A 24,068-nucleotide genomic window follows, 5' to 3' on the forward strand; every position below is an offset into this window, starting at 1 on the left:
TAGATTAATTAACATTTAAATACACAATTGATATTTATATTTATTTATGAATTAATTTTTTTATTTTAATAACTTACACTTTAGTATTTATACATATATTTTGTTATATTATAGTTTTTGCTATGATAATATTATTAAAAAATATATAATTTAATAAACAATAACTTTTATCATTAATTTTACAGTAATAAGGATTAAAATATTATAAAACACTTGTATAAAGATTAAAATGAAAATATTTTAAATACACGGATTAATTTATAATTGAATATAGAGATTAAATATATATTTTAATTATTCACACAATTTGAAAAGTTTGTTAATTTGACAAAATATTAGGAATCAGATTATTGTAGTTTATGTTAGTTACATTGTTTAAATATTAGGAAGTAATCTAAGTGTTTCAAAAGCAGCATAGTGCTGTAAAGTTAAATAATAAAAACATATATGACTGATAATAATATAATTAAATTTATTATAAATAAAGTTTTAACCTAATAATAAATAAAAATATATAAAATGCATATTCGTATTATTTACCAAATTTGATTTTGAAATTGGAATCATAAAAATTTGACATCTAGTATAACATTCATTAGCTAACTAGGTTGAGATATTATAACCAAAAATCTGAAATCATCAAAAAAGGAAAATGAAGACTAGCAAGAAACAATGCAAAGCAATGCTCAAACTTACCCTTGATACCTTTTTGTTTCTTACCAAACATAACTAAGTAAATGTAAGATAACAGTAGAACTCGGTTGAATTTCATGGTTGGTGCAGCAGCAAAATCAGTTTTTCTTTCTGTTTAGTTAGAATCCCATTTTCAAATTTCAAATCCTCTCTCTCTCTCTCTCTCTCAACTCCGTAGCTACGAACTCAACCTTCTGAGCTCCATTCTCCTTCCACCGACCCACATGCGATAACCATGTCCCTCCTCAGCAGATTCTTCTACAAGCGACCCCCAGATGGCTTACTCGAATTCATCGACAGAGTATACGGTAAAAACCCCTCCTTTTCATTCCCATTTTTGGTTCCCAAACCCTTTTCATTTCCTCAATTTTTTTCTTTTCGCAGTTTTCGATTCTTGCTTCTCCACCGAAGCATTACCCGACGGAATGTACCAACTCTACCTACACGAAATTCTCACCGAGCTACACGAAGAGTTTCCAGAATCTTCCTTCCTCGCCTTCAATTTCCGCGACGGCGAGAAGCGTAGCCACTTCGCTGAGGTTCTCTGCGAGTACGATGTTACCGTGATGGATTATCCGAAACAATACGAGGGTTGTCCCATTCTGCCACTGTCTCTGGTTCAGCACTTTCTTCGCGTTTGTGAGAGTTGGCTCTCACTTGGGAATCATCACAACAACGTTATTCTCTTCCACTGTGAAAGAGGGGGTTGGCCCCTTTTGGCTTTTCTACTTGCAGGTTTCCTCATTTTCAGAAGGGTTCACAGTGGTGAACGTAGGACACTTGAAATGGTTCATAGGGAGGCACCTAAGGGTTTGTTGCAGCTGTTGTCACCGTTGAATCCTTTACCTTCTCAGCTTCGTTATATTCAGTATGTGGCAAGGAGGAACATTGCTCCTGAGTGGCCCCCACCTGAGAGAGCTTTGTCTTTGGATTGTGTTATTCTTAGAGGAATTCCTGCTTTTGATTCTCAGAATGGGTGTAGGCCTTTGTTTAGGATTTTTGGGAGGAATTTGCTTAGCAAGGGTGGGCTTTCAACCCAGACGATTTATTCCATGCACAAGAAGAAGAAGAGTTTGAGGCATTACCGACAGGTTCCACGGTTTTTTGTTTTGTTTTTGTGGTTTTGGTTGAGTTTGTTTTATGCTTTGCGTGACTGTTAGTGATGCAAGAATGTGTTTTGTTTTTTAAATCTCAGGTAGACTGTGATGTGATTAAGATTGATATTCAATGTTTGGTGCAAGGGGATGTGGTGCTAGAGTGTGTCCATTTGGATTTGGATCCGGAAAGGGAAGTGATGATGTTTCGTGTGATGTTCAACACGGCATTCATTCGGTCCAACATTTTGATGCTGAACGCTGAAAACTTAGACATTCTTTGGGATTCGAAGGAGAGGTATCCGAAAGGTTTCCGGGCTGAGGTGAGTTCAAATTTTAGTATTGTATGATTATAGAAAATTGAAACTTTGATTTGACCACTTGTTGTAATGGTTGTGATTTTTCCTTAGTGAGGTTATTGGTTAGTCTGATTATGAAAAAGCTTGAAATTTAGGTTTTGTTTGGGGAGGTTGAAAATATAAGTCCTCCAAGGGTTCCAACAACAACCATTTTAAATGGTGAGGAGAAAGGTGGATTGCCCATAGAGGCATTTTCAAGGGTTCAAGAACTTTTTAGTGGTGTAGAATGGGTTGAAAGTGGTGATGCTGCTGCTGTCTGGTTGCTCAAACAACTTACAGTCTTAAATGATGCCAAAGAACTATCAAGGTTTCAAGGTAAAGGAAGTTGGTATTCATCACCTGCTGACTCTGAAGAGGAAAATAATGAATCAAGCGCTGCTGACAGTGCAGATGAGGCTTTTGATTTTGTTCCCAAGTCTTCTGCTGATTCTTCGAAATTATTGACATCTGATATTCCTGATTTGATTCATTTAGCTTTTGAGAATGATGGTGGAGATTATGTAAATCTCACTTCAAGAACACCTGATCAGTCATTGACTGATATTGTTTCATCACCTCATCATGCTCAAAGCAAGGAATTTTCTCCTTGTTCATCTCCACCATCGCCTTCCCCGATTCCTCCTATTCAACCTCCACATCCAACAGCATCACAAGCACCACCTCCACCAGCTCCTTTGTCTTTAGGTCTTGATGCTGATAAGGCTACTAGTTCACCTCCACATCCATCAAGACCAGTACAATCAGGTTTAGCTGCCCCTCCCCCTCCCCCACCTCCACCCCCCATAGTTCACAATGCTACCGATGCTTCTATGTTGGCTTCAGCTCGTCCTCCCCCTCCCCCTCCCCCTCTGATGGGTCATAATGTCAATAGTACTCCTAGTCCACCTCCACCTTCTTGTGGACCTGTACTATCAGTTTTGGTGCCACCGCCACCACCTCCTCCTCCTCCTCCAGGACCTGTACGAACAAGTTCAGCCTCACTGCCATCGCCACCTCCTCCTCCAGTTCATGTACAGACAGGTTTAGCTCCACCACCACCACCACCTCCACCTCCACCTCCAGTTCCTGCACGCATAGGTTCAGTTCCACCACCTCCGCCTCCACCTCTGCCTCCTCCAGGTCCTGCACAAACAGGTTCATCCTTGCGTTCTCCACCTCCACCTCCACCTCCTCTGAGATCTGTACAAACAGGTTTAGCTCCACCACCTCCACCTCCTCCAGGTCCTGCACGAACAGGTTCAACCTTGCCTCCTCCACCTCCGCCTCCTCCAGGATCTGTACGAACAGTTTCAGCTCCACCTCCTCCACCTCCACCTCCTCCAGGATCTGTACAAACTGGTTCAGCCCCACCACCTCCACCCCTGCCAAGTGTACAAACTGGTTCAGCTCCACCACCTCCACCTCCAGCTCCTCCAGGACCTGTACGATTGGGTTCAGCTCCGCCACCAGCACCAAAGCCTCCAAATGCTCCTCCTCCACCACCTGGCCATGGTGCATCAGTGCCACCTCCACCTCCTGCAGCTAGGGCCTCTGGTGTGGCACCACTGCCAGGCAAAGCTTCAACAACAAATGTTGGAAGAGGTCGTGGAACTGGTGGGACTGTTAATGCTCCTAAGAAAACTGTGCTAAAACCCCTACATTGGGTGAAAGTTGCCCGAGCAACTCAAGGAAGTCTATGGGCTGATTCGCAGAAACAGGATAGTGAAACCAGGTACGAATTTTCATACAGATATCAGACTTAATTTTCCTAAGAATTATTTCTTAAACACCAGAAATTCTCATTTAAAGATTTTTTTATCACATTGTGTATTTTAATAATGGGCAATTTTGTTTAATTTTCTGTAACCCCTTCTGTGGATGGACTTGGGAAGGGTGGGATACAATGTCCATTTCTGATTTTTAAATATTGGAAGTTTTTGTTAGGGCCCCTGAAATAGATATATCAGAACTTGAGAGCCTGTTTTCAGCAGCATCTACTTCTGATGGGAGCAGTACTAAAAGTGGCGCTCGGCGTGGTTCTAATATCAACAAACCTGAGAAAGTACAATTGGTAAGCCATTCCTTGCTGACATTAATTATTTTGTCATAATTTGTAAGAGTTTATAGACATGATTAGAATATCCTATAATGTTAATTTGGAATCACTCTGATATTAGAATGGTCATCAAGAGACTATAACCGTCCAAATTATTGTCTCTGATAGATTTTGTCTAGTCTTGCTACTTGCATGTTAAATGAGAAAGAAAAAAGCACAGTCAATTGCTAAAACTTTTTATATTGGATGAATTGAATTGATAGAGTTTTATATTAAAATAAATATTTCGTGTTGCAGTTTGCTTGGGTGTTAAGATATGGTACCTCAGTGTGATTATGTGCTGTCTAAACCTAATTAGATGCAGATACTGTAACAATTTTTTTTTTTAAAATTTTGTCTATTTGTTGCATCTAGTTGATCAAAGGAATCTACATTACAACTAATAAACCCATATTTCTTTTGTCTTTACTGTCAGGTTGACTTGCGTAGAGCATATAATTGTGAAATAATGCTCTCTAAAATCAAAATTCCTTTGCCAGATATGCTTGTAAGTTTTTCCATCCTCATATTCAGTTTACTTGTTTAGTCAAGAAATTACCTCTTCTGTTTAAGTTTCAAAATTTTCTTTGCTGTATCATATTGTTTTTGAGCTAAAAAATACAGGTATATTATATTTTGATAGAGATCGATGTTGATTTATCTGTGTAGATGCTAAATCATATTGACAAAATTGTAAGGCTCAACTCCATTGTCTAAAAAGATACCTAATGGGTTTGGATTTTGATAGGAGGATTCCTCATGCTCCTGTTCCGTTTTTCTCTGTCCCATCATTAGATTATTCTTTTATTGCAAGAAAAAAGATTAAGAAAAACTAACGGGAGGAATATGCATTTTGTATTTGTTTTTCTTATTTAGTGTGGATGCATCCAAGTATTCTAGTGTAGCAATGTAGCTGGACATTTTGCAGTATTGAATGCAGTATAAATGGCATTCATTGCAGTTTTCTTGAAGGCTAGCTGGAATGGGAAGTTTGATCAATCTGTCAATATTGATTACTTTATTTTGAATCTTCAAGCAAAAATGGAATGTTAACAACTACCTGGCAGATTGGTTTTACTACTTGTTTTAGTTGAAAGCGGAGTCCAACCATAAGTATTCAAATATAGCTTCAAATGTCATTAGTTTAATGCTCTAATTTTCTTTGATTAAGTAGTTTGTTCTTTGATTTGTTTTAGAAGTAACTTTCAATATCTTTCTGTGCACTTCTCATTTATTTGTATATGAATTAGAAGTCTGTTTTTCTACATTCACTTTTCATAGCCTAGTAGCCTATGCATTAGAACTAATGTGAGTTTGGATTAGCTTATCTTGAGGTGCAAACAACTTCTTTTCTCTTTTGACAACATCCTAAGAGAGTTTTTGACTTTCTGTTAAAAAGAGATTATTTTCCCCCAAAAACCTTTCCTAAACTTGCACTTGGTATAATTATTATAATGTTTCATCCCTCTACTTTTAAATGTTTACTTTGGAGATTCTAGCTAGCATCATCCGTGTGTTTGAGATTTTTCATTGTTGACCACTTGACATTGTAAAGTTTTTCCTCTGAATTGACTAGAGTGGACTTTGTAGAAGATTAACTGAGGTGAAGTTTTAAAGTTATGGCACAAAGTAAGGTTAATAATCCTTCAGGAGAGTTCATGGTTTGGCGGATTTTGTCTGCACTTTACCATTTTATTTGATAAAAACTTATTTAATAATAACATTTCAGCTAGGAATTTTATGTAAATATTAAATGTTTACTTACTTACACCTTCAGTTGTGATGGAGGTTAATTTTAGATGGCATTTCTTTTTTATGTATGCTCTTAATAGTTGTTGAGAAAATAGAATGAAAAACACAGGATGAATCAGTGTGTTGACTACACAGCACAACATATATTTATAATAAGGATTATTGACATAGAATATATAGTTATGGAGTTATCATAGTTACAAAGATACTAATTTTCCTATTTACAGTATTACTATAATTACATAACTCCAACAGTTGTCATTTTTGTTGATTTCTTTTTTTTATTTCAGAATGCAGTTCTGGCATTGGATTCTTCTGTTCTGGATATTGATCAGGTTGAGAATCTCATCAAGTTCTGTCCGACAAAAGAAGAGATGGAAATGTTGAAGGTACTTCTTTCTCCTCCTCCCTTGTGCAGGAACCTATAAAAATTTGTGAACTGTAATGTGTGTGTGACATCATTTAATATCACAGTATTTTGGTATTTCTTGAATTGTTTCTTGGTTGCAATATTTTAACCTTCATGTTTTTTTTTACTTGGTTCCAGCTTCAAAATCTTGAATCATATAATTATATATTTGTTTTTTATAGATGCAGGTTGTCATCTTTAGATCATGAAGTGACATTTAGTTTTTAGAAAATACAGGAAGCATATTTTCCTGATTTTGAATTTAGTTTATTTTGCTGGGATTTCAAATATTAATATATTCAGTTGGGCTGCTCCTTTTTGGTCAGAAGAAAACACAGCTGTAATAGAAATTTTTATATGAACAAGTACTTTATGTAGAGAAAATTTCAGCTTCAAATTTAATCTAAAAATTCTAAAAAAATGTATTAGATGTTGCATTGTGTAATGGGGGTAAAAGGAATATGTCTGTTTATTTTTACTGGCTATAATCTTTTTGTTTTCAGAACTATACAGGAAACAAGGAAATGCTTGGAAAATGTGAACAGGTTCACTCCTTGATACTCTTTAGTCTTCCTTGCAAATTCTATATGTTCATTCTAATAAAATTTTTATCTTTGCCAGTTTTTTATGGAGCTGATGAAGGTTCCGCGTGTAGAATCTAAATTAAGGGTTTTTGCTTTTAAAATCACCTTTTCTTCTCAGGTATGCTATCTTGGTGATGATTGTCTCTGTATGGTTTTGCATTCTAGTTCTATCAATAATATTTCAAGCTTAAAGACTTGTTGTTCTTGCTTCTTCAGGTTAACGATTTGAGGTTAAATTTGAATACAATCAATGATGCAGCCAGAGAGGTACTGTTTAATGGCTCTTAGTTGACGAACATAATCGCTTTATTTGAGCTGCATCTTTATGTTAGTACTTATGCTTACAGGTGAAAGAATCTGGAAAATTGCGTCAAATAATGCAGACTATTCTTACTTTGGGCAATGCTTTGAATCAGGGAACAGCTCGGGGTATTTTTGGTTAACTCAAATCCTACTTGAGCATATTTTAATTTGAGATGGATTTTTACTTGTAGTTTCAGGTCAATGTCATTGACACAGATTGAGATAGTTTTGGCAATGCTGTTTAGATTATATTTTTATGTTGTTCTTTGCAGGATCAGCAGTAGGGTTCAAACTGGACAGCCTTCTTAAATTATCTGATACTCGAGCAAGAAATAACAAAATGACTTTAATGCATTATTTGTGTAAGGTAGATATGTCAAAATCTTGAAATTGTATTTTGCACTTTACTATTGTATCTTTAAGGTTGTTGTGGTCTTCCCTATCACAGTATACTCAGATAAAAATTGTGTGAAAGAAAAGAAATCTCAATTTCCTTATACTCTGTTTCTGCGCATTATTCAAGGCTTATGAAAGGAATCTAAATTTCCCGTTTTCCTTTAATTTGGCTCCATCTCTCTCTTACTTGAAGCCCTATTTCTTGTATAGGATTGGGATTGTAGTTTGTGCTTGGGAGACTAATAATTTGTTAACTTTTAAGATTTATTTTCTTCATCTTATTTAATTAAATTAACTTCCCAATATTCAAGTTCAAACATCATTTTTTTTCATTTCCTTTTTTGTTCAACTCTAGGAGTATTTTATCCGTTGTTTACAGTGTGTATGCTTCTTCTGGTCGAAAATGTTTTATTCCTTATCAATATCAGAATAGTAAAAACACATCATTTGTTTGCCATGGACGCTGCTTTTGATATGATACCTTACAAAATTTATTGTTGTCTCTTTAGCTTCTTGCGGAGAAAATGCCAGAATTGCTAGATTTTGATAAGGATCTTGTCCATTTGGAAGCAGCTTCTAAGGTATTCTAATTGTCATTAATGTTTAACTTTCTTGATGATAGATTTATTCCAGATGATCTTTTTAAGATGATTTGCTCATGGATTTGTGTTCTCTATGTCCAATATCTAGATTCAACTAAAAGCATTAGCTGAAGAAATGCAAGCTGTGAATAAAGGTCTAGAGAAAGTTGTGCAAGAACTGACTGCTTCTGAAAATGACGGTGTAATATCTACAGGATTTCGCACGGTGAGGAATATAAAATGTTGCCTTTTGCACATACAAAATATATTGCTCATAATTAAGATAGAGAAAACAGAATGTTTGTCCTGTTGGGCACAATAACAGCAGCCTTAAAACATGCTTGTATTATGTTTCTTTTGGGTTTTTAATCCATTCCTCAGCATCATCATTCAATCCCACAACACAAACATGTACACATTAAAGAAACAGAAGCCTCAGCAACAACTCTTGCTGGACTCTAATTCTTTCTATTAAAAGACTATTAAAGTTAAACTAGATGTTTCCTTTGGTTACATTGCTACATGATAACATCTGCATGAAAACTAGTGCTGCGATCTCACCAATAGATTATAAAAAGGTTAACAACTCGTAACTATCATGTAGGTAATTTTATGTGACTTGTTCTTTGGCCCCATGGTGAAAACCTTGATTTGATTAACAAGAGATTTAGTTGTATATGCTCATGATTTTCTCAGTAAGGTTTCTCTTGCTCAGGTGTTGAAGAATTTTCTAGATATTGCTGAAGCTGAAGTGAGGTCCCTTATATCATTGTATTCTGAAGTGGTGAGTCCTGTTATAGTTATATTTCCTCTTTTCTTTCTCCTTTTTCTGGGTGTTGTTCTAGGCTGGGATACTGCATGCTCAGGAGAGTTTGATGTGCCATCCCAGATAATAATCGTTAGTCAGCATTATGTTGATAACTAAGTTTGCCAACTACTTATTTCCTGGTTTTGGTCTTTAATCTTTCTCTTCCAGGGAAGAAATGCAGATTCTTTGTCGCAGTACTTTGGAGAGGATCCAGCTAGATGCCCCTTTGAACAAGGTCTGATGTTCTCTACAGTTTACACACAGCACAAGGCTCGAGTTCTTTAAACCCTATTTTTTTTATTGCAAGGATTACTTAGAAGGGCCCTTGGTTTGGGTTTAAGAAATTCAAAATCTTGCGTTGCTTAAGCAGTGCGAATACATCTGGAGGAAGATAAATAACCATATTTTCTTGCCTTTTGGTTCTTAATCTATTAAAGTGGTCTTTTTACCAGGTTCCATGTGATTTGCGTTATTATATCATTCTAAATGCAAAGTATAGCATCTGTGATTTGTAGCCTTTTAAAGAACAAGACAGCATAAATCCTCATTAATGTAAAAGAGTTTCGCTGGGCTCTGAGAAATTAGAATAAATCATCACCAAGTAGGGACCTGAAGATTTATTCCCACATTATAGCTAACTTTTTGCTTTGGTTTTAGTGGTGCAACAGTCAAGTTGTTGCCTTGCGGGGGTAAGACTGTGTACCTTTACCCTCCCTAGCCTCCACTAGGTGGGAGCCTCGTGCATTGGGCTGCCTTGTTCCTATTCTCACCCATAAAACAGTATTTTATTTTATTTTTAAAAAATTCCGTCAAGATTATGTTGATTGCTAAAGTTGTGTTCATGTTGCAGTGACACAAATCCTTGTTGTCTTTGTCAAGATGTTCAACAAGTCAAGGGAGGAGAATGAAAGGCAGGCAGATGCTGAAAAAAAGAAATTAGAGAAAGAAGCCATGAAGGAAAGAACAGCAAATAACATGCATTCCAAACGAGATGGTGTTCGATAGATGCTAAAATTAGCAAGTGGCATGTTTGCTTTCAGTTCAAGCACTCTGCACTATACACTTTCGACTATGTCAAATGCAATTCATGCGTATCTGCATGCATCATTGGGATCTAATCCTTCTAAAGATAATACTGGCTGTTGGATGCATGTGGTTAATCAGTTCCTTCTAGTTGGATCAACGTGCCTCTCCCCTTGTGCTGATAAAGGAGAATTACATCAACAGACTGCTGGCCATTTGTAATTATACCACAAGGCAACTAATATAGAAAATCCATGCTTTGTTTCCTCTTTAAAATAGGGGCCATATATAATTCTTTTGTAGTTAAAATTTACTTGTGCTTTAGAATATCGAACTTTCCCAATTTGTAATCTAGCTGCAGATAAGTTTTTGTAATTCAAAAATGCTTTGGGTATATGATAATGAATTCTTTCCATGTATGAATATAAAACCATAATTAGCAATCATTATTACAGCTGGATGAAGGTGTCAAACAGACCCCATGCCAGGAGTATCTTTCTTTAGCTTTCACAAATTCTTCTGTTATGATCCCAAAACCCTTTCCTTAATTTAATTGGTTTTAGTTGAACTTAATGGGAATTGATAAATATGAGAATAATTAAGTATAAGGATATTTTTAAGTAGATTATTTTATGTTGTCAATATATTTTAATAATGATTACTTTGATAAAATAGAAGTTATGGTTATTCAAAAGGTACAATTGGAAGGGAAAAGGGGGAAAGCTCAAGTGCACAGCATTGTGAAGATATGCAAGAGAGAGAGTAGATTTAAAAAATATCCGACATCAAACTAAACTATGAATTTTTATAGTTAACTCGACAATGTCTAATAGATTTCAATCGTAATATTTTTTTCTTGTGAGATGGTTTAACCTATCCATCATTATACAGTTCTCAGTTTTACGGTATCATTTTGATATATTCACTGTAACATTTGATTCGTGTTTAATGTTGAGATAAATGTAGTATTTTATTTATGCTATGTTTGAACTTAATTACTATGACACTTGAAAATTTTTTTTATTTGAAAAAATATTTCTTGTTTTTACAGATAATTTTTAAAATATTACTTCATTTTTACTTTATTTCATATTTTCAATTATTTATATAGATGATAGTACAAAAACAATAGTCTTGTTTCATTAGGTGATGTTGACTAATTTATACAGATGATAATAAAAATAGAAAATATTTTTTCTAAAAGCTAAACTATCTCTTGAATTTCCTTTGGTCCATTGGGATCAAAAGCAAGAAGAGAACAAGCATCTCTCTCTGAGGCTTCTAATTTTTTGGCCTTCTCTTTCTCAAGTAAGTAAAGTCTTTCTGCTTCTGGTATTGCCTGCATGATTGTGTGCAACTTGAAATTTAACTCCTCCACCTTTTCCATGAGCCTGTCATTTGTAAACATGGCCATAATGACAGTTTGAATGGTTTCCCAGCTCTCCGTTAGTGGCAAAATAATTATCACTGCAGAACCAATAGTACCCCATCCTATAGCAATCACTGCCCAAAAATAGAAGTAGCCCTTACTAAACTCCCCTGTGGTAAGGAACAAATGGAATTGGAACATGTAAGAGACCAAAACAAATATGTTACCACTTGTGAGGAAAATAAAGACTTTGCTAATACAACTAAAAAATTACCTGCTGGGAGGGAGACAATAGGCCATAGTATGACTATCAAAACAGTGAAACCAACACCCCATTTCACTATCCATGCTTTAGCTCTAGTTAACTTTTCTTCTTTAAACTCTTCTGCTGGCAGGTTAGCCTTCTCCTTTTCAACCCGTGTGATTTGCTTGGTGGTACTCCAGTCATAGTTTTGAGGCCACAACATGCTGCAGATGGCATGGACTACTCCTCCAGTTAGTATAGATACAAGGTTTCCAGCAAGCATTGGTGCATTTCTGCCAGTTGTGTCAAGGTTTATCTTGCCATATTGTATTTTTGTAACAGACAACCATGTGATGATTCCCAAAACACAACCAACCATTGTTCCAAAAATGGCTCCAATTGCATTTGCTTTTCTCCATAGAAGCATAAAAGCAATAGGAAGAACTGCTGAGCCAATCAGAACTCCCATTGCAAGGTACATCCATCCTAAAGAAACTCCAGCCTTGTTCAGTATAACTGCTAGCAATCCCATGAAACACCCAAAGCCTAGGACAACACCCCTTGACACTTTGAGGATTTCCTTTCCACTTGCATTAGGATTTATATAAGTACGATAAATATCATATGTGCATAATGAGGACACCGCAATTAGCTCTGATGAACCAGCAGAAGTCACAGCCCTGACAAGAATATCAAAAGTCCAAACCATCAAGAAGTAAAAACAAAGATACTTGATAGTTTTGTTACAAGCCTAATAGCAAATCAAATTGCTAGTTCCTCCGTCTCATACTAGATGTCACCTAGTACTGATGCATATATTTTACTTTCACTAAATTACTCCTATTAAAAGTGAAGTTATAGCAGTAATTAGATGATAATTAATCTTAAGAGTTATTTTAGTAGTTAGTTAGCAAAATCTATCCTTAATAAATACGGATGTTATTGAAAAAAGTAATTAATATCTTTTTGATATTCTAAGTGATAAATAATTTGAGACAAATAAAAGTTACTCAAGTGATATCTAATGAGACTGAGGGACTAATTTGATATTTGACCCCTTTATTATCCCAATCTTGTCAAGACATTAAAACTTAAAAGTATCTCCAATAGTATGACGATTGTAACTTACATAAAAAGCATGGTAAGAAGCAGGATAGATCCTCCTTTTCCCATCAAAGCTACAGCTGTAGCGGGGGGAACAAGTCCACGACCTGCTTCACTTTCATTTATTGGTAAATCAAGGGCCAAAGCTCCTATACCCAATGATGTAGCCAAAGAAAATGGCACAGCAAACCAGACCAAACCTCCCAACAAGTAGCCCTTGTGAGTTGATGAAGGCCTTGCAGCAATGGCACTCACCCAGTATCCCTAAACATTCCCCATTTGAAGAATCAATAGTGACAAAACTCAAATAACAGGAAACAAAAAAAAAAAAAGAGTAAAAAGGAGCACAAGTTACAACCATACATATTCAGTGCACACTTCAATATTTTCATACTTGAAATCAAACAAACTTAAGATGGAAAGACATCTCTTAATGCCTGCTTACATTGTCAACAAACACAGTACCAAAGTTGCCAACAATGTTTATAATCCCAAAAACTAAGCCACCTGAACTGAGCATTGTAAGGTAAGAACCTTTGTGATTCCCACCAACAGGACCACAAGATTGCCCATGATGTGATATAGGATCCTGACATGTTCTTGATGTGCTTGCAACCTCTAGCAAGCGATTGTAAACAACATAAGGGCTACCAAGCTCGCTGCTAGCCGTATAGACAAGGTAGACAAAAATGACCAAAACAATGTGCACTGAAAAATGAAACAAACAAAATCCCAATTTAACATTAACATACATGAATATAGCCAAATGCAGATATTGTAGGAAAAAATGACCAAAATTTAAGTAGAAACCTATGACAGAATGTATATAGCTTGCCAAGAATGTGGCCTTCAATCCACCCGCTAGTGTGTAGACAATTACTCCAAGTGGTATTAGAAAGCTAGCAGCATAAAGGTTCACTCCAGTTAATGCATTTACAACCGCAGAACCACCAAGCAGCAACATAGCCGTTACAATTATGTTGGTCAAGAAGCAGAAAAAGAGGAAAACAACGTGTGCAGAAGTTCCCCAACTGAGGTAAAGAAACTTTGTTATCATTAGAATTGCCAAAATCTTGCACTTGAGCATTTAGCAAAACATGAAACAAAAATTACTTTAAATGTCCAAACCAAGAACATACCGGGCTTTGACAATTTCACACACAGTGTGAGCATGAGGAGCCTTTCTTTTAATCTCTATAGCCATGATTCCAAACAACATTACCTATTCATTGCCAATGCATTATCAAAACATATTTGACTATTAACTAATAAAAATTTTACTCTATTTTATATTAACTTCGATTTTTAGAGTTGAGTTAAGTATTTAAAATTAAGAAGTTTTGATTGAAAAAAAAAAACATATATTATACTAAAGTTATAAAAATATAAATAAATGTTTCTTATTTTAATTAATTGCTCACAGTTAGTTTTAAAATTTAAAATTAATATTTTTTTTATTTTTTGTCTTTAATTTTATCTTTAAATGAATAAATAAAATATCAACATGAATTTTTTAATTATAATTTTATTATTCATTAATTTCTATAAAAATATTTATAAAATACGTTTTTTGTAACCAAAAAAAATTTACTATCTTTAAGATATGAAAGTTTATTTGAAGATAAATTTTTAGTCTTTTAAAATTTTGTCAATTTTTCATTTGATACCTTGTTTATTTTTTAAAAAAAATATAATTTTTTTATTTTTAGTTAAAATATACATTTAATTTTTATAATTGACATTTATAAATTAATTTTTATAGTTAACATTTACATTTTAGTCATTATATAAGTATTTTTTTTTAAAAATTTTGATCCTTTTAATCTAACATTGTCAATGTATTTTTAACAGCAAAAAATAATCTAAAAATATTTATTTATATAAATACTAAATTATAATTTTTTATGTTGAAACTAAATTAAAAAAATATATATAAAAATAAAGACTAAATTTATAGTTTAACATAAAAAATTAAAGCTATAACCTCTAACATAGTTTTTTAAAAAGTAAATAAGTGTGTATATTAGTTATATACTAATATATTCTTAATTTTTTAGGTGAAAATATGTTAACAAGCTAAGTCTTTAATATATTTGAAGACAATCATAATTAGAATTTGCTACCATACTTAAAAAATATATTATTACTCATGACTGGCACAATGAAATAATATCTATCATTCGGGGTAGTCCAATGTCAACACAGTGGATGTTGAAAATGGGGATATGAACTAAATAATTGCATGTGAGGTCATGAATTGCACAGTAAAATTACAGCTTAACAGTTGCACAGAATTCATAAATTTGGGATTAGCTCAAGCTAATTTAATTTCTGTTCAGTAAAAATTGAACTACACTGTCTAATTCCCTTGATTGGCATCCAAAAAAATTGGTATATCCGAGGAGATATAATATATAATATAAGATTGATACCTGAATGGTAGCCCCACTAGCATACCAAAAAGGTCCACTAACCCCATACTCCCAAGCAACATTAGAGCTTTGTAGGATTGTAGCAGCCCATGTCCACTGCACAAATTCATTGCAAGAAAAGAGATAAGAAAGTTGAACTTCACTTCAGGTTTATCATTAATTGTTTCCAATTTGAGGCTATCTAAATCCATTACCTGAGACACAATGACACTAGCAATGAGCCCTGTCTTAACACTTCTACCAGCTGTGTTGAACCATTCAGAGGTGTGGCGGGACCCAACATACCGCTTCTCCAGCCACACCTGATCCACAAGAATTTTGTATCAAATAAACTGATTGTGATAACTTGATGATCATTACTTACAAGCTTCCATGCTCCTCTAAAGGGTGGTGGAGCTACAAGTATATATGAAGGTTTGGCAGTGATTTTCTACTTCTACGCACACATGACATATGATCAAAATAACTAGAGAAAGACACATTTAAGAGATACGAACCAAGAAAGAGGTGAAGACAGCAAAGAAAGCTCCAAAACCAAGAATCACAGAATAGCCTATTCCTTGATTAAGCACTGGTTTGCCTTCAAAGAAACTGGTTTGCCTTATACACCCACCTCCATTTTCAGACACATGATAGTACTTGCCAGAAAATTCAAACGGTGGACACCTTAATGCAGAAGCCATGAAAGATACTGCTTGCCTTAAAATTATAATACCATGTATTATGCAGCTATTCCTAAGTCTCCATTTCTTAGAAACTATAATGGAAATTTTGAGGCTTATCTCTAGCTGGGTACTGGGAAAGTTGCAAATCAAACTATGAAGGAATCTACCTATTGATTCCTTTTATCTTTTAGTACAAGTGTTGACTTCTTGGACACTTGCTATTTTGTTTGCATTTCTCAGACTAAGGAGTCTCTCTGATTGGATGGCCAAGATACCAAAAGCAAATTAATGTAATACATTATTGTTCTTAGTTAAATTATTAGCAGAAATAGTTGACCTTTATGAGTATGATATTTTGTACTATAAATTAACTTCATATTCTTTAACAAGGGGTACTTGAATCATGAGGGTACTTCTCCTAAACTAGCTTACTTTCACTTTCTTGCTGATTTCATGAGATACGCTGTATTTTGCTCTGTGTGTGTTTTCAAATGCCTCCACTGCTAAATTTCTATAGTTGTATTAGGATGTAAAATTCTCTACTTATGAAATTTCTCATATTGCAGAGAATAATCTATATAAATTTTCAATCTTCCATATAAGATTTAATATTTATGAAAATCATTAAAAGTATATTTTTATTAAATTTGTCTCTTAATGATTATTAATTATTAATATAAATGTGATTAATTCTTTTTTATTACCTGCGCTGTCCTTACTGTACTCTAGTATTAGGATAATTTTTGGTAATCTAAAATTCTCATTTTCCATTGAAATTTCTCTTATTGTAGGGACGTGTATGTATATTGATAGATTTTTCTGAAGAAAAAATATTATTAGATTCAATTTAATTGTTTTGATTCTAAATTGAAATTTGATTTAATTTAATCCAACAAAAACGGTCTAGTGCATAAATTTGCATATGGATTAAATATCTAATAATATAAATAATATTACAATAATTTCATACATGAGATTTTTTATGTGTATAAATTTGCTTATGAATTAAATTATATTAATTTTATAAAAATAAATTTGAAATGTGGTCCAGTCTAAAAATTGTTTTGATGTATTCATTTTCTGGTTTGTTAGGTTTGCATTGAATTTTTTATTTATGAACATATTAATATAATGTTCCCAAATTAGTGTGTGTGAGGAATATGTAAAATAAAAAATAAATCAAGATGTATTTACTGTTAATTTAAATTTAAAGTATTTTATAAATTTAATTTGTTATTATATATATTATGCAAAAATCTGTAAATTTAATCTATATAACTTTTCCTAAAAAAAAAATTCTTAATCACATTCTAAATTTACTAATTATCATTGTGGCCGTTAGTCATTATTATTTGCTCGATTATCGTAGCAGCATTATTTTTTGTCTTAAAAATGAAAAGTCGATCTTAAAAAATAAAAAATCCTGTCAAAGAGTACTAAAAACTAATTTAAACACAAAAAAGACGAGCTCAGTGCCAAGTAATTTTTCTTGTAACATGTGAAGCGTAGGATTATTTTTTTTATATATGATATTTAAAAATGATATTTATTAAAATATAATATTTTTGAGAAAATTATAAAATATGAGATTAAAAAATTAATAATAGTATAAGTATAAAAATTAAAAATAGAATATCTAAAAATGATAAATTACTAAAAATTATCAATAATGAATTTTAAAAAAATTAAAATTTTTAAAAGTCAAAACTCAGATGATAATTTTTAAAAAAATAAAAATCTTTAGTGATGATTTTTTTAAGAATCAAAACTCATTAATGACAATTTTTAGATGAACTTTTTATATTTTTGTAAATTTTAAAAAAATTATATTTAAATATTTTCATATTAAACAATCTCACTTTTATTGTAAAATATTTTTTATATATATTTATAATTACAAAGGTAATTGATATAGGTAGCAAGATATCTTTTTCTTTTGGTGCAACAGAGACTACCCATTACTGGGATATAGCAACTCCAGAATTATCATGAAACAACACCATAAAGACTTATGTTATTTATGCACTGATCTTTCCTTCTCTGTAGGTGTGTTTGAATGTAGCACACCAATACCTATCAGTTAACTTTCTGATTCTCTTAACCAAACTGTTGAAAATAATATTAAGTGACAAGATCAATTACAACCTTTTAATCTCAAGAATGAGTTGCCTAATTACGTGGCAAGATATCTACCAAAAAAAACAAATGTGACAAAATTAAGTATACAATTTTTAAATGAATGCATATAATTATGCAAGTCGGTTTCCACGCAAAAGATATTTTTGTTTTGTTCTAAAACGTTCAGCCAACGTGGGCCACAGTCTTTAACTTGATCAGCACGAAAATCCCATCCTTTTTTTCTGGGAAAAATCAATTCCAATCTACTTGCTCTCCAAGAAATAGCAAACTTTTATTATATGGTAAATGATAATGATCAACTATGATCTCAAAGAAGTACAATTTTGCTGCTATTACGACAGCCATGTAACTCGAATTTGACAGTACAATACTCCAATATACAAATATCAAATTACAACTTACCAAAAAAATTAAAATACAAATCTTAAACTTAAGTCCCACCTAAATAATATAAAGATGTTGTATACAAGTTTGATTTCTTTTGTGAATATATATATATATATATATATAAGTAAATATATATATTTTTAATTATATTATCAATTGTGCATATTTTAAGGCAATTTATAAGTAAAAGTTAATTATTTGATTTGTATTATCCTTCTTGTCAAATATATAATAAAAATATCTTTTAAAATATTGTTCAAGTGGAACCTTAAAAGCAAAATTTATGTATGAAAGGAATCCGAGTTGTTGAAAACTCATGCCAACTAAGTACGTTCCCTTTGTATCATAAATATATATATATATACCCTCCTTAAACCCTTTCTTCCACAACCAAACAAGTCCTTTTCTGAAAAACTTTCTCGCTTCTGATCACGCATACAAGTTTTTTTTTTTCTTTCTGGATTCCTCAGATTGTGGTGTAAGAGTTGCGTGTTGTTGTTGATGATGATGATGATGACTCGTGGTGGTAACAACGGTGTGGGCAACACCGCACTGTTGATGGCGAAGGGTTTGGGTGGTGAAGTTGGTGTTCCTAGCCAATGGGGTTGTTGGGTTAGAGCGGTTTATGGAGGTGGTGTAAGAAATGGGAGCACTTTGGCTATGTCAGAGAAGGAGAATAACGATGGGGTTGATAAGAAGGTTGAATCGTCTTCTGAGAGTGGGAAGAAAGAGGAAAAGGGGATTGTGAGTTATTGGGGTGTTCAACCTTCAAAGATCACCAAAGGGGATGGCACGGAATGGAAGTGGAATTGCTTTAGGGTATGCTACGTAGCTTCTTATATGTATAAACATATGTGCATGTTTTTGTCTTCTTTCTTTGAATTAGATTTATTTGATGGTTGTGTTAATGAACAATGAAAATGATGGATGATCATTTTTGTGTTTGGTTGAAGCCATGGGACACATACAAAGCAAATGTTTCCATTGATCTGAAGAAGCATCACGCGCCTCTCACTTTTCTGGACAAAATGGCTTATTGGACTGTCAAGTCTCTTAGATACCCCACCGACTTGTTTTTCCAGGTATTTTGGAATGCTTGGGAGGAAAAGAAAATGAAGAGGGGAATATCTTTTTTTACTTGTATAAACAAAGGTTAATTAGTTTTTTATTTTATTGTGAACATAAGCCTTTTCTTTAAAATATTTTTTATATTTGTAATATGCTAATTATTACATCAATATTCAAAACTCAATTTTTTACTCCTGTTTATTTTGTATCTTCTTTTAGGTTTTTTAACGTGGGAACAAAAATTTATATAATTTATTCTCATTAGAAAACATAAATTTTAAAAATGATGTATTTTTTTTTTAATAAAACTCATTCGTTATTAATTTTTTATACATATATATTTATTTACTTTTCATAGCCCAAATTCTTACTCTCTCTAACACACACTGTTCTACATTCATTGTTTTCCATTTTCTTTCTTGCAACCTCCTTTGTAGGTATTTGCATTAATTACATGGTTAACGTTTTTTTCCCTTAGTTATCTTCAACTATATGGTTAAAAGTGTCGTTTTAGTTCTTTTCATATACTTTCCTTCTAACAGAATAAATTATATTGGTATATGATTGTTTTATGGCTTTCTAAGTTATTTTCATGCCAAACACAAATTTTTAAAAATTATATATTGTTGGGTTTATGTAGTCTTTTTTTGTTTTTTCTTGATTTGTATATATCTTCACGGTGAGAGATGAGTTGGATACTTTTTATGAGAACATTGAAAGTTAAATAATAATAATAATAATACAACTTTTAATTTTAATCATTACATATTAATTAAGTTCCCCTTTAAATTGATTTTTAAATAGAATGATTTATATAAAATTCTGGTATTTGTTTTAAAAATAATTCTTGGTTGTCATAAGTACTGAAGAGTGCTTGTATACTACTGGTTATTATTTTCATATTCATTTTGTTTTTGGCCATACGTTTAGGTCTTATTTTGTTTTACCTAAAATCAAATCATCCATAGTGCATGTGATGTTTGGCTGTGGTTTGGTTAGAGATGAGGTCAGTTGGTTAAATATCACATTAAAGAGAATGATCCGATATTGTTTGATAAACTCCACCCCAAGATGCATGGGGTTCCTACTCCATTGATTTTTATTTTCAAATTTCCACTTGCTACCTCTACCATTTAACAATCTTCCTAAAGAATAAAATAATTGCCATGTTAATTAACACTTAATCTAACTTCTTTTCTCATATATTATTCAAATATAGGTTTATTACGTGATTAATAATGAAATTTAAGTGAATTAAATAAATAATTATTTTTTTAAGTTGTGTTTAAGGACACAAAATAAGAAATCTTTATTATAATTTGTAATATGTAATATTATTAATATATTTATATTTTTGTACATGTGCTATAAAAATTGTATGAAAAATTCATTTTTATGTGAGGAATTATAGTAATATATTTTTTAATATTTTTTAACAGACTCTTTATTTGTAGTTAAAATATATTAAAAACTATAAAAACTAAGTAACTCTTACTTTTTTTTATCATTTTTAATTTAATATTTTTTCCTGTGTTTATAATTTTAAAAAAATTTAACTGATATTAAAAATGTTAAAAAAAAGTGTGTTAGATAGATAGCTAACATTACACTGTTTTAGTATGAGTTTTGTACTCTATACGTTACGTTACAAGTTTATTTTTTCTTAATTATGTTGTATTGTATGCAAATGTACAGAGACGATATGGGTGCCGGGCAATGATGCTTGAGACAGTGGCAGCTGTTCCTGGCATGGTAGGAGGCATGCTACTACATTGCAAATCCCTTAGAAGATTTGAGCACAGTGGTGGTTGGATCAAAGCACTGATAGAAGAAGCAGAGAATGAGCGCATGCACCTGATGACATTCATGGAAGTTGCAAAGCCCAAGTGGTATGAGCGTGCTCTAGTCATAACTGTCCAAGGAGTTTTCTTCAATGCATATTTCTTAGGCTATTTGCTCTCACCTAAATTTGCCCACCGCATGGTTGGTTACCTTGAGGAAGAGGCTATACACTCCTACACTGAGTTCCTGAAGGAGCTAGACAAGGGCAACATAGAAAATGTGCCAGCTCCAGCCATTGCTATGGACTATTGGCAGCTGCCACCTAACTCAACTCTACGAGATGTGGTCATGGTTGTGAGGGCTGATGAGGCACATCATCGTGATGTCAACCACTTTGCTTCAGTAAGCCAAAATACCCTTTTATTGAACTTAAAACAGTCAAAAAAATTTAAGGGTTTTTTTTATATAAGTAAAAAATGCTAATGGATTTTTAATGTAATGTTTTGCAGGACATACATTACCAAGGACGAGAGTTGAGAGAGGCTGCGGCTCCAATTGGTTATCACTAAGAGTCTAAAATTTTGGCCTCTTTTGATGTTGAAGTGTGAGAATTTAGACACAAATTCTGATGTCTTTTGGCTATAGAAATAAATAAAATTGCTGGGACTGACTATACAGTGTTTTTTCGGTTATGTCTAATGATGACAGTGTAAATAGTGTGGTGGAGTCTATATTTGTTCAAATTCATATGGAGTGTTTGTAATTCTGCTGTACATGCTTGAAGGTACAAGTGGAGTTATATGATATCCAAGAGAGCTCCATGATATGTTTTGCTAAATAATTCATCGATTTATTCCTTTTGGCAAGAGCTTCTATTAATTGGTTTTTACTTCGTCTTGGATTTCACCTTTTAGGAGATCAATGAGCAGAAAGAATTGGTGAAGTAGAATTTTACTAATTAATGTCTTGGAAAAGCATCAGAAAATATGGCATCAATATGAGGATGCTGTGTATGTGATTGACAAATGAACATTCAATCCATGTTGAGGAATTTCTTTGGCTTGGACAAAAATAATTTTTTGTCCATGGCACGCCAAATTTATAAACCATGACAGCTTGATCAATTTGTTACATGGCACATGTAAATATTTTTACCACTGTAAGGAAGAGATCAATGGGGAAACTGAAGGAGCAACAACCATGGAAAAAGGCAGCCCTGCACTTAACAACGCTGAAGGGAAGGGAAAATGTTTAAAAATAAAAAAATTGAAGATAATATGTGGTTGGAATCAGACTGTTGAGGATCTTCTTTGAAGAACAACTTGACTTTTTCCACAAATAGATTGTTCTTTGACCATGATGCTGCCAGGTGCTACATAAGCTACCGTGACGGTGTTCTTTACCAGGTATGCTACTTCAAAGTCACGGTAGTCAAAGAGATTTGGGAGTGTCCCTACCATGATTTGGGCTGCTCATCCCAAATCAGCATTTACAGTTGTAAATATGTAACTCTAAAATATTTTTGTAATTAATTGTGTATCTGTGGCAAAGAAGCTGAAATTAGGTTATATGGAACATTATAAAAGGGAGAATTCTCCTGCAGAAAATACAGTTTTTACCCCCATTTTCTTCTTAGCTTGACAACAGTGGGCTTGTGCTAATACAACCATGGATTCTTTTGCTTAATTGAGGTGATTGTTAAGTAGGATGCAGTGTAGGTAGAAATATTATATAATATCTGTTCCTGTATATTGTTACTCTCCGACTTTGGAATCTCCAGTTTCATGTTGAATCTGTTGGGTTTTTAGCAGAAATTTTGAAAACAAGAGAAACAAAAACTACAAGAATGTTTAGATTTAATGAGAAAGATGCATCATGCAGCAATGGTAACTTTTATTCACCAGCCAACCTTTACATTTATAGTAATTGTAAAAACAGAGAACGAATATTCTATCAAGCTTGTAGCTATCCTAAGTAGCTAACACAAACTTATTGACTAGAATATTTATTCAGCTAATTGAAACAATAGAGATAAAGAGAGAACGTTCTATCAATTTTCTAATTTTTTTTAAGTTGTAAAGTTTGGTTGCTTGAGGAACAATATCAGAAAATATAATCTAAAATGTAATCAATCTTGGCCACTTTTTCCCAAGGGGGTTATGTGGTGAAGATTGTAAAAGGATAGACAATGAGAGTGGAAACATAGGAAAGTACTGCAAAGACATGGCATATAAAATGTGAGACATACAAGATTTTTTAAGTATGCTGGTTACTAAATAAGGAAATTTTATAAATTGTTGATAAAAATTATAAAAAAGAAAGTATTTAATCGATTTAAAATAATTTTGAGTTATGATTTTATAGATGGTGTAACACAGAATATTTTAACAAAAGTATTAGTACTATTAAAACACTAAATAAATAAATTTATATCATGACAAAATTACATGATTGATTTTAAAAGTTACATTTTTTAAATAAGATCACATAATTTTTACATTTAAATATTAATTATTCATAATAAATTTTAATAATCACATATTATACTATTACAAATATGTTACTTTTCTAATTTTGTAACATAATAAATCTGTTCAACTTTTTAATTGAAACACTTATTATTAGTATCACCCATTCTTTTTAAATTTTGGATTGTGCTTTTTATAGAAGTACAAGATCAATAATTTTTTTTATTTTGTTAAACCGAAAATAAATAACTAATAATAGTAAAAATTTATTAGAAAAAAAATATTTATTATATATTTATAACTTCATTACAATAACTGTATATTCTTTTTTATA

At 32.7% G+C, this 24,068-nt stretch overlaps 3 protein-coding genes across 5 annotated transcripts; 2 read left to right on the top strand and 1 right to left on the bottom strand.

Annotated features, from left to right (window-relative positions):
• The first annotated feature begins 782 nt into the window (after nucleotides 1–782).
• LOC113868733 (formin-like protein 14) lies at nucleotides 783–10,583 on the top strand. The gene is made up of 17 exons (XM_027504578.1): nucleotides 783–1,001; nucleotides 1,078–1,784; nucleotides 1,889–2,110; nucleotides 2,242–3,857; nucleotides 4,070–4,196; nucleotides 4,657–4,728; nucleotides 6,263–6,361; nucleotides 6,885–6,926; nucleotides 7,003–7,083; nucleotides 7,182–7,232; nucleotides 7,313–7,394; nucleotides 7,541–7,635; nucleotides 8,174–8,245; nucleotides 8,355–8,471; nucleotides 8,961–9,029; nucleotides 9,222–9,288; nucleotides 9,904–10,583. The coding sequence occupies exons 1-17, from the start codon at nucleotides 929–931 to the stop codon at nucleotides 10,056–10,058; spliced, it is 3,747 nt and encodes a 1,248-aa protein (XP_027360379.1). The 5' UTR covers nucleotides 783–928; the 3' UTR covers nucleotides 10,059–10,583.
• A 573-nt stretch (nucleotides 10,584–11,156) lies between these two features.
• On the bottom strand, nucleotides 11,157–16,039 carry LOC113869433 (urea-proton symporter DUR3). Its single transcript, XM_027505753.1, has 9 exons — nucleotides 15,723–16,039; nucleotides 15,420–15,527; nucleotides 15,226–15,321; nucleotides 13,933–14,015; nucleotides 13,604–13,824; nucleotides 13,239–13,501; nucleotides 12,819–13,057; nucleotides 11,720–12,369; nucleotides 11,157–11,615 (listed from the first exon to the last, which is right to left on the bottom strand). Exons 1-9 carry the CDS (start codon nucleotides 15,906–15,908, stop codon nucleotides 11,281–11,283), a joined length of 2,181 nt encoding a protein of 726 aa, XP_027361554.1. The 5' UTR covers nucleotides 15,909–16,039; the 3' UTR covers nucleotides 11,157–11,280.
• A 2,676-nt stretch (nucleotides 16,040–18,715) lies between these two features.
• LOC113868554 (ubiquinol oxidase 1, mitochondrial) lies at nucleotides 18,716–23,171 on the top strand. 3 transcript variants are annotated; one of them, XM_027504233.1, is made up of 5 exons: nucleotides 18,805–19,235; nucleotides 19,370–19,498; nucleotides 21,180–21,317; nucleotides 21,489–21,668; nucleotides 21,776–23,006. In XM_027504233.1, exons 1-5 carry the CDS (start codon nucleotides 18,918–18,920, stop codon nucleotides 21,833–21,835), a joined length of 825 nt encoding a protein of 274 aa, XP_027360034.1. In that variant the 5' UTR covers nucleotides 18,805–18,917; the 3' UTR covers nucleotides 21,836–23,006. The 3 variants fall into 3 exon arrangements, with proteins under 3 accessions (XP_027360032.1, XP_027360033.1, XP_027360034.1); XM_027504231.1 differs by having other exon boundaries at nucleotides 18,716–19,235; nucleotides 21,180–21,668; nucleotides 21,776–23,171; XM_027504232.1 differs by lacking the exon at nucleotides 19,370–19,498 and having other exon boundaries at nucleotides 18,803–19,235; nucleotides 21,180–21,668; nucleotides 21,776–22,898.
• Nucleotides 23,172–24,068: the final 897 nt, after the last annotated feature.

The sequence above is a fragment of the Abrus precatorius genome, unplaced genomic scaffold, assembly GCF_003935025.1.
Source record: "Abrus precatorius isolate BTA unplaced genomic scaffold, Abrus_2018 Scaffold6, whole genome shotgun sequence".
Lineage (NCBI taxonomy): Eukaryota > Viridiplantae > Streptophyta > Magnoliopsida > Fabales > Fabaceae > Abrus > Abrus precatorius.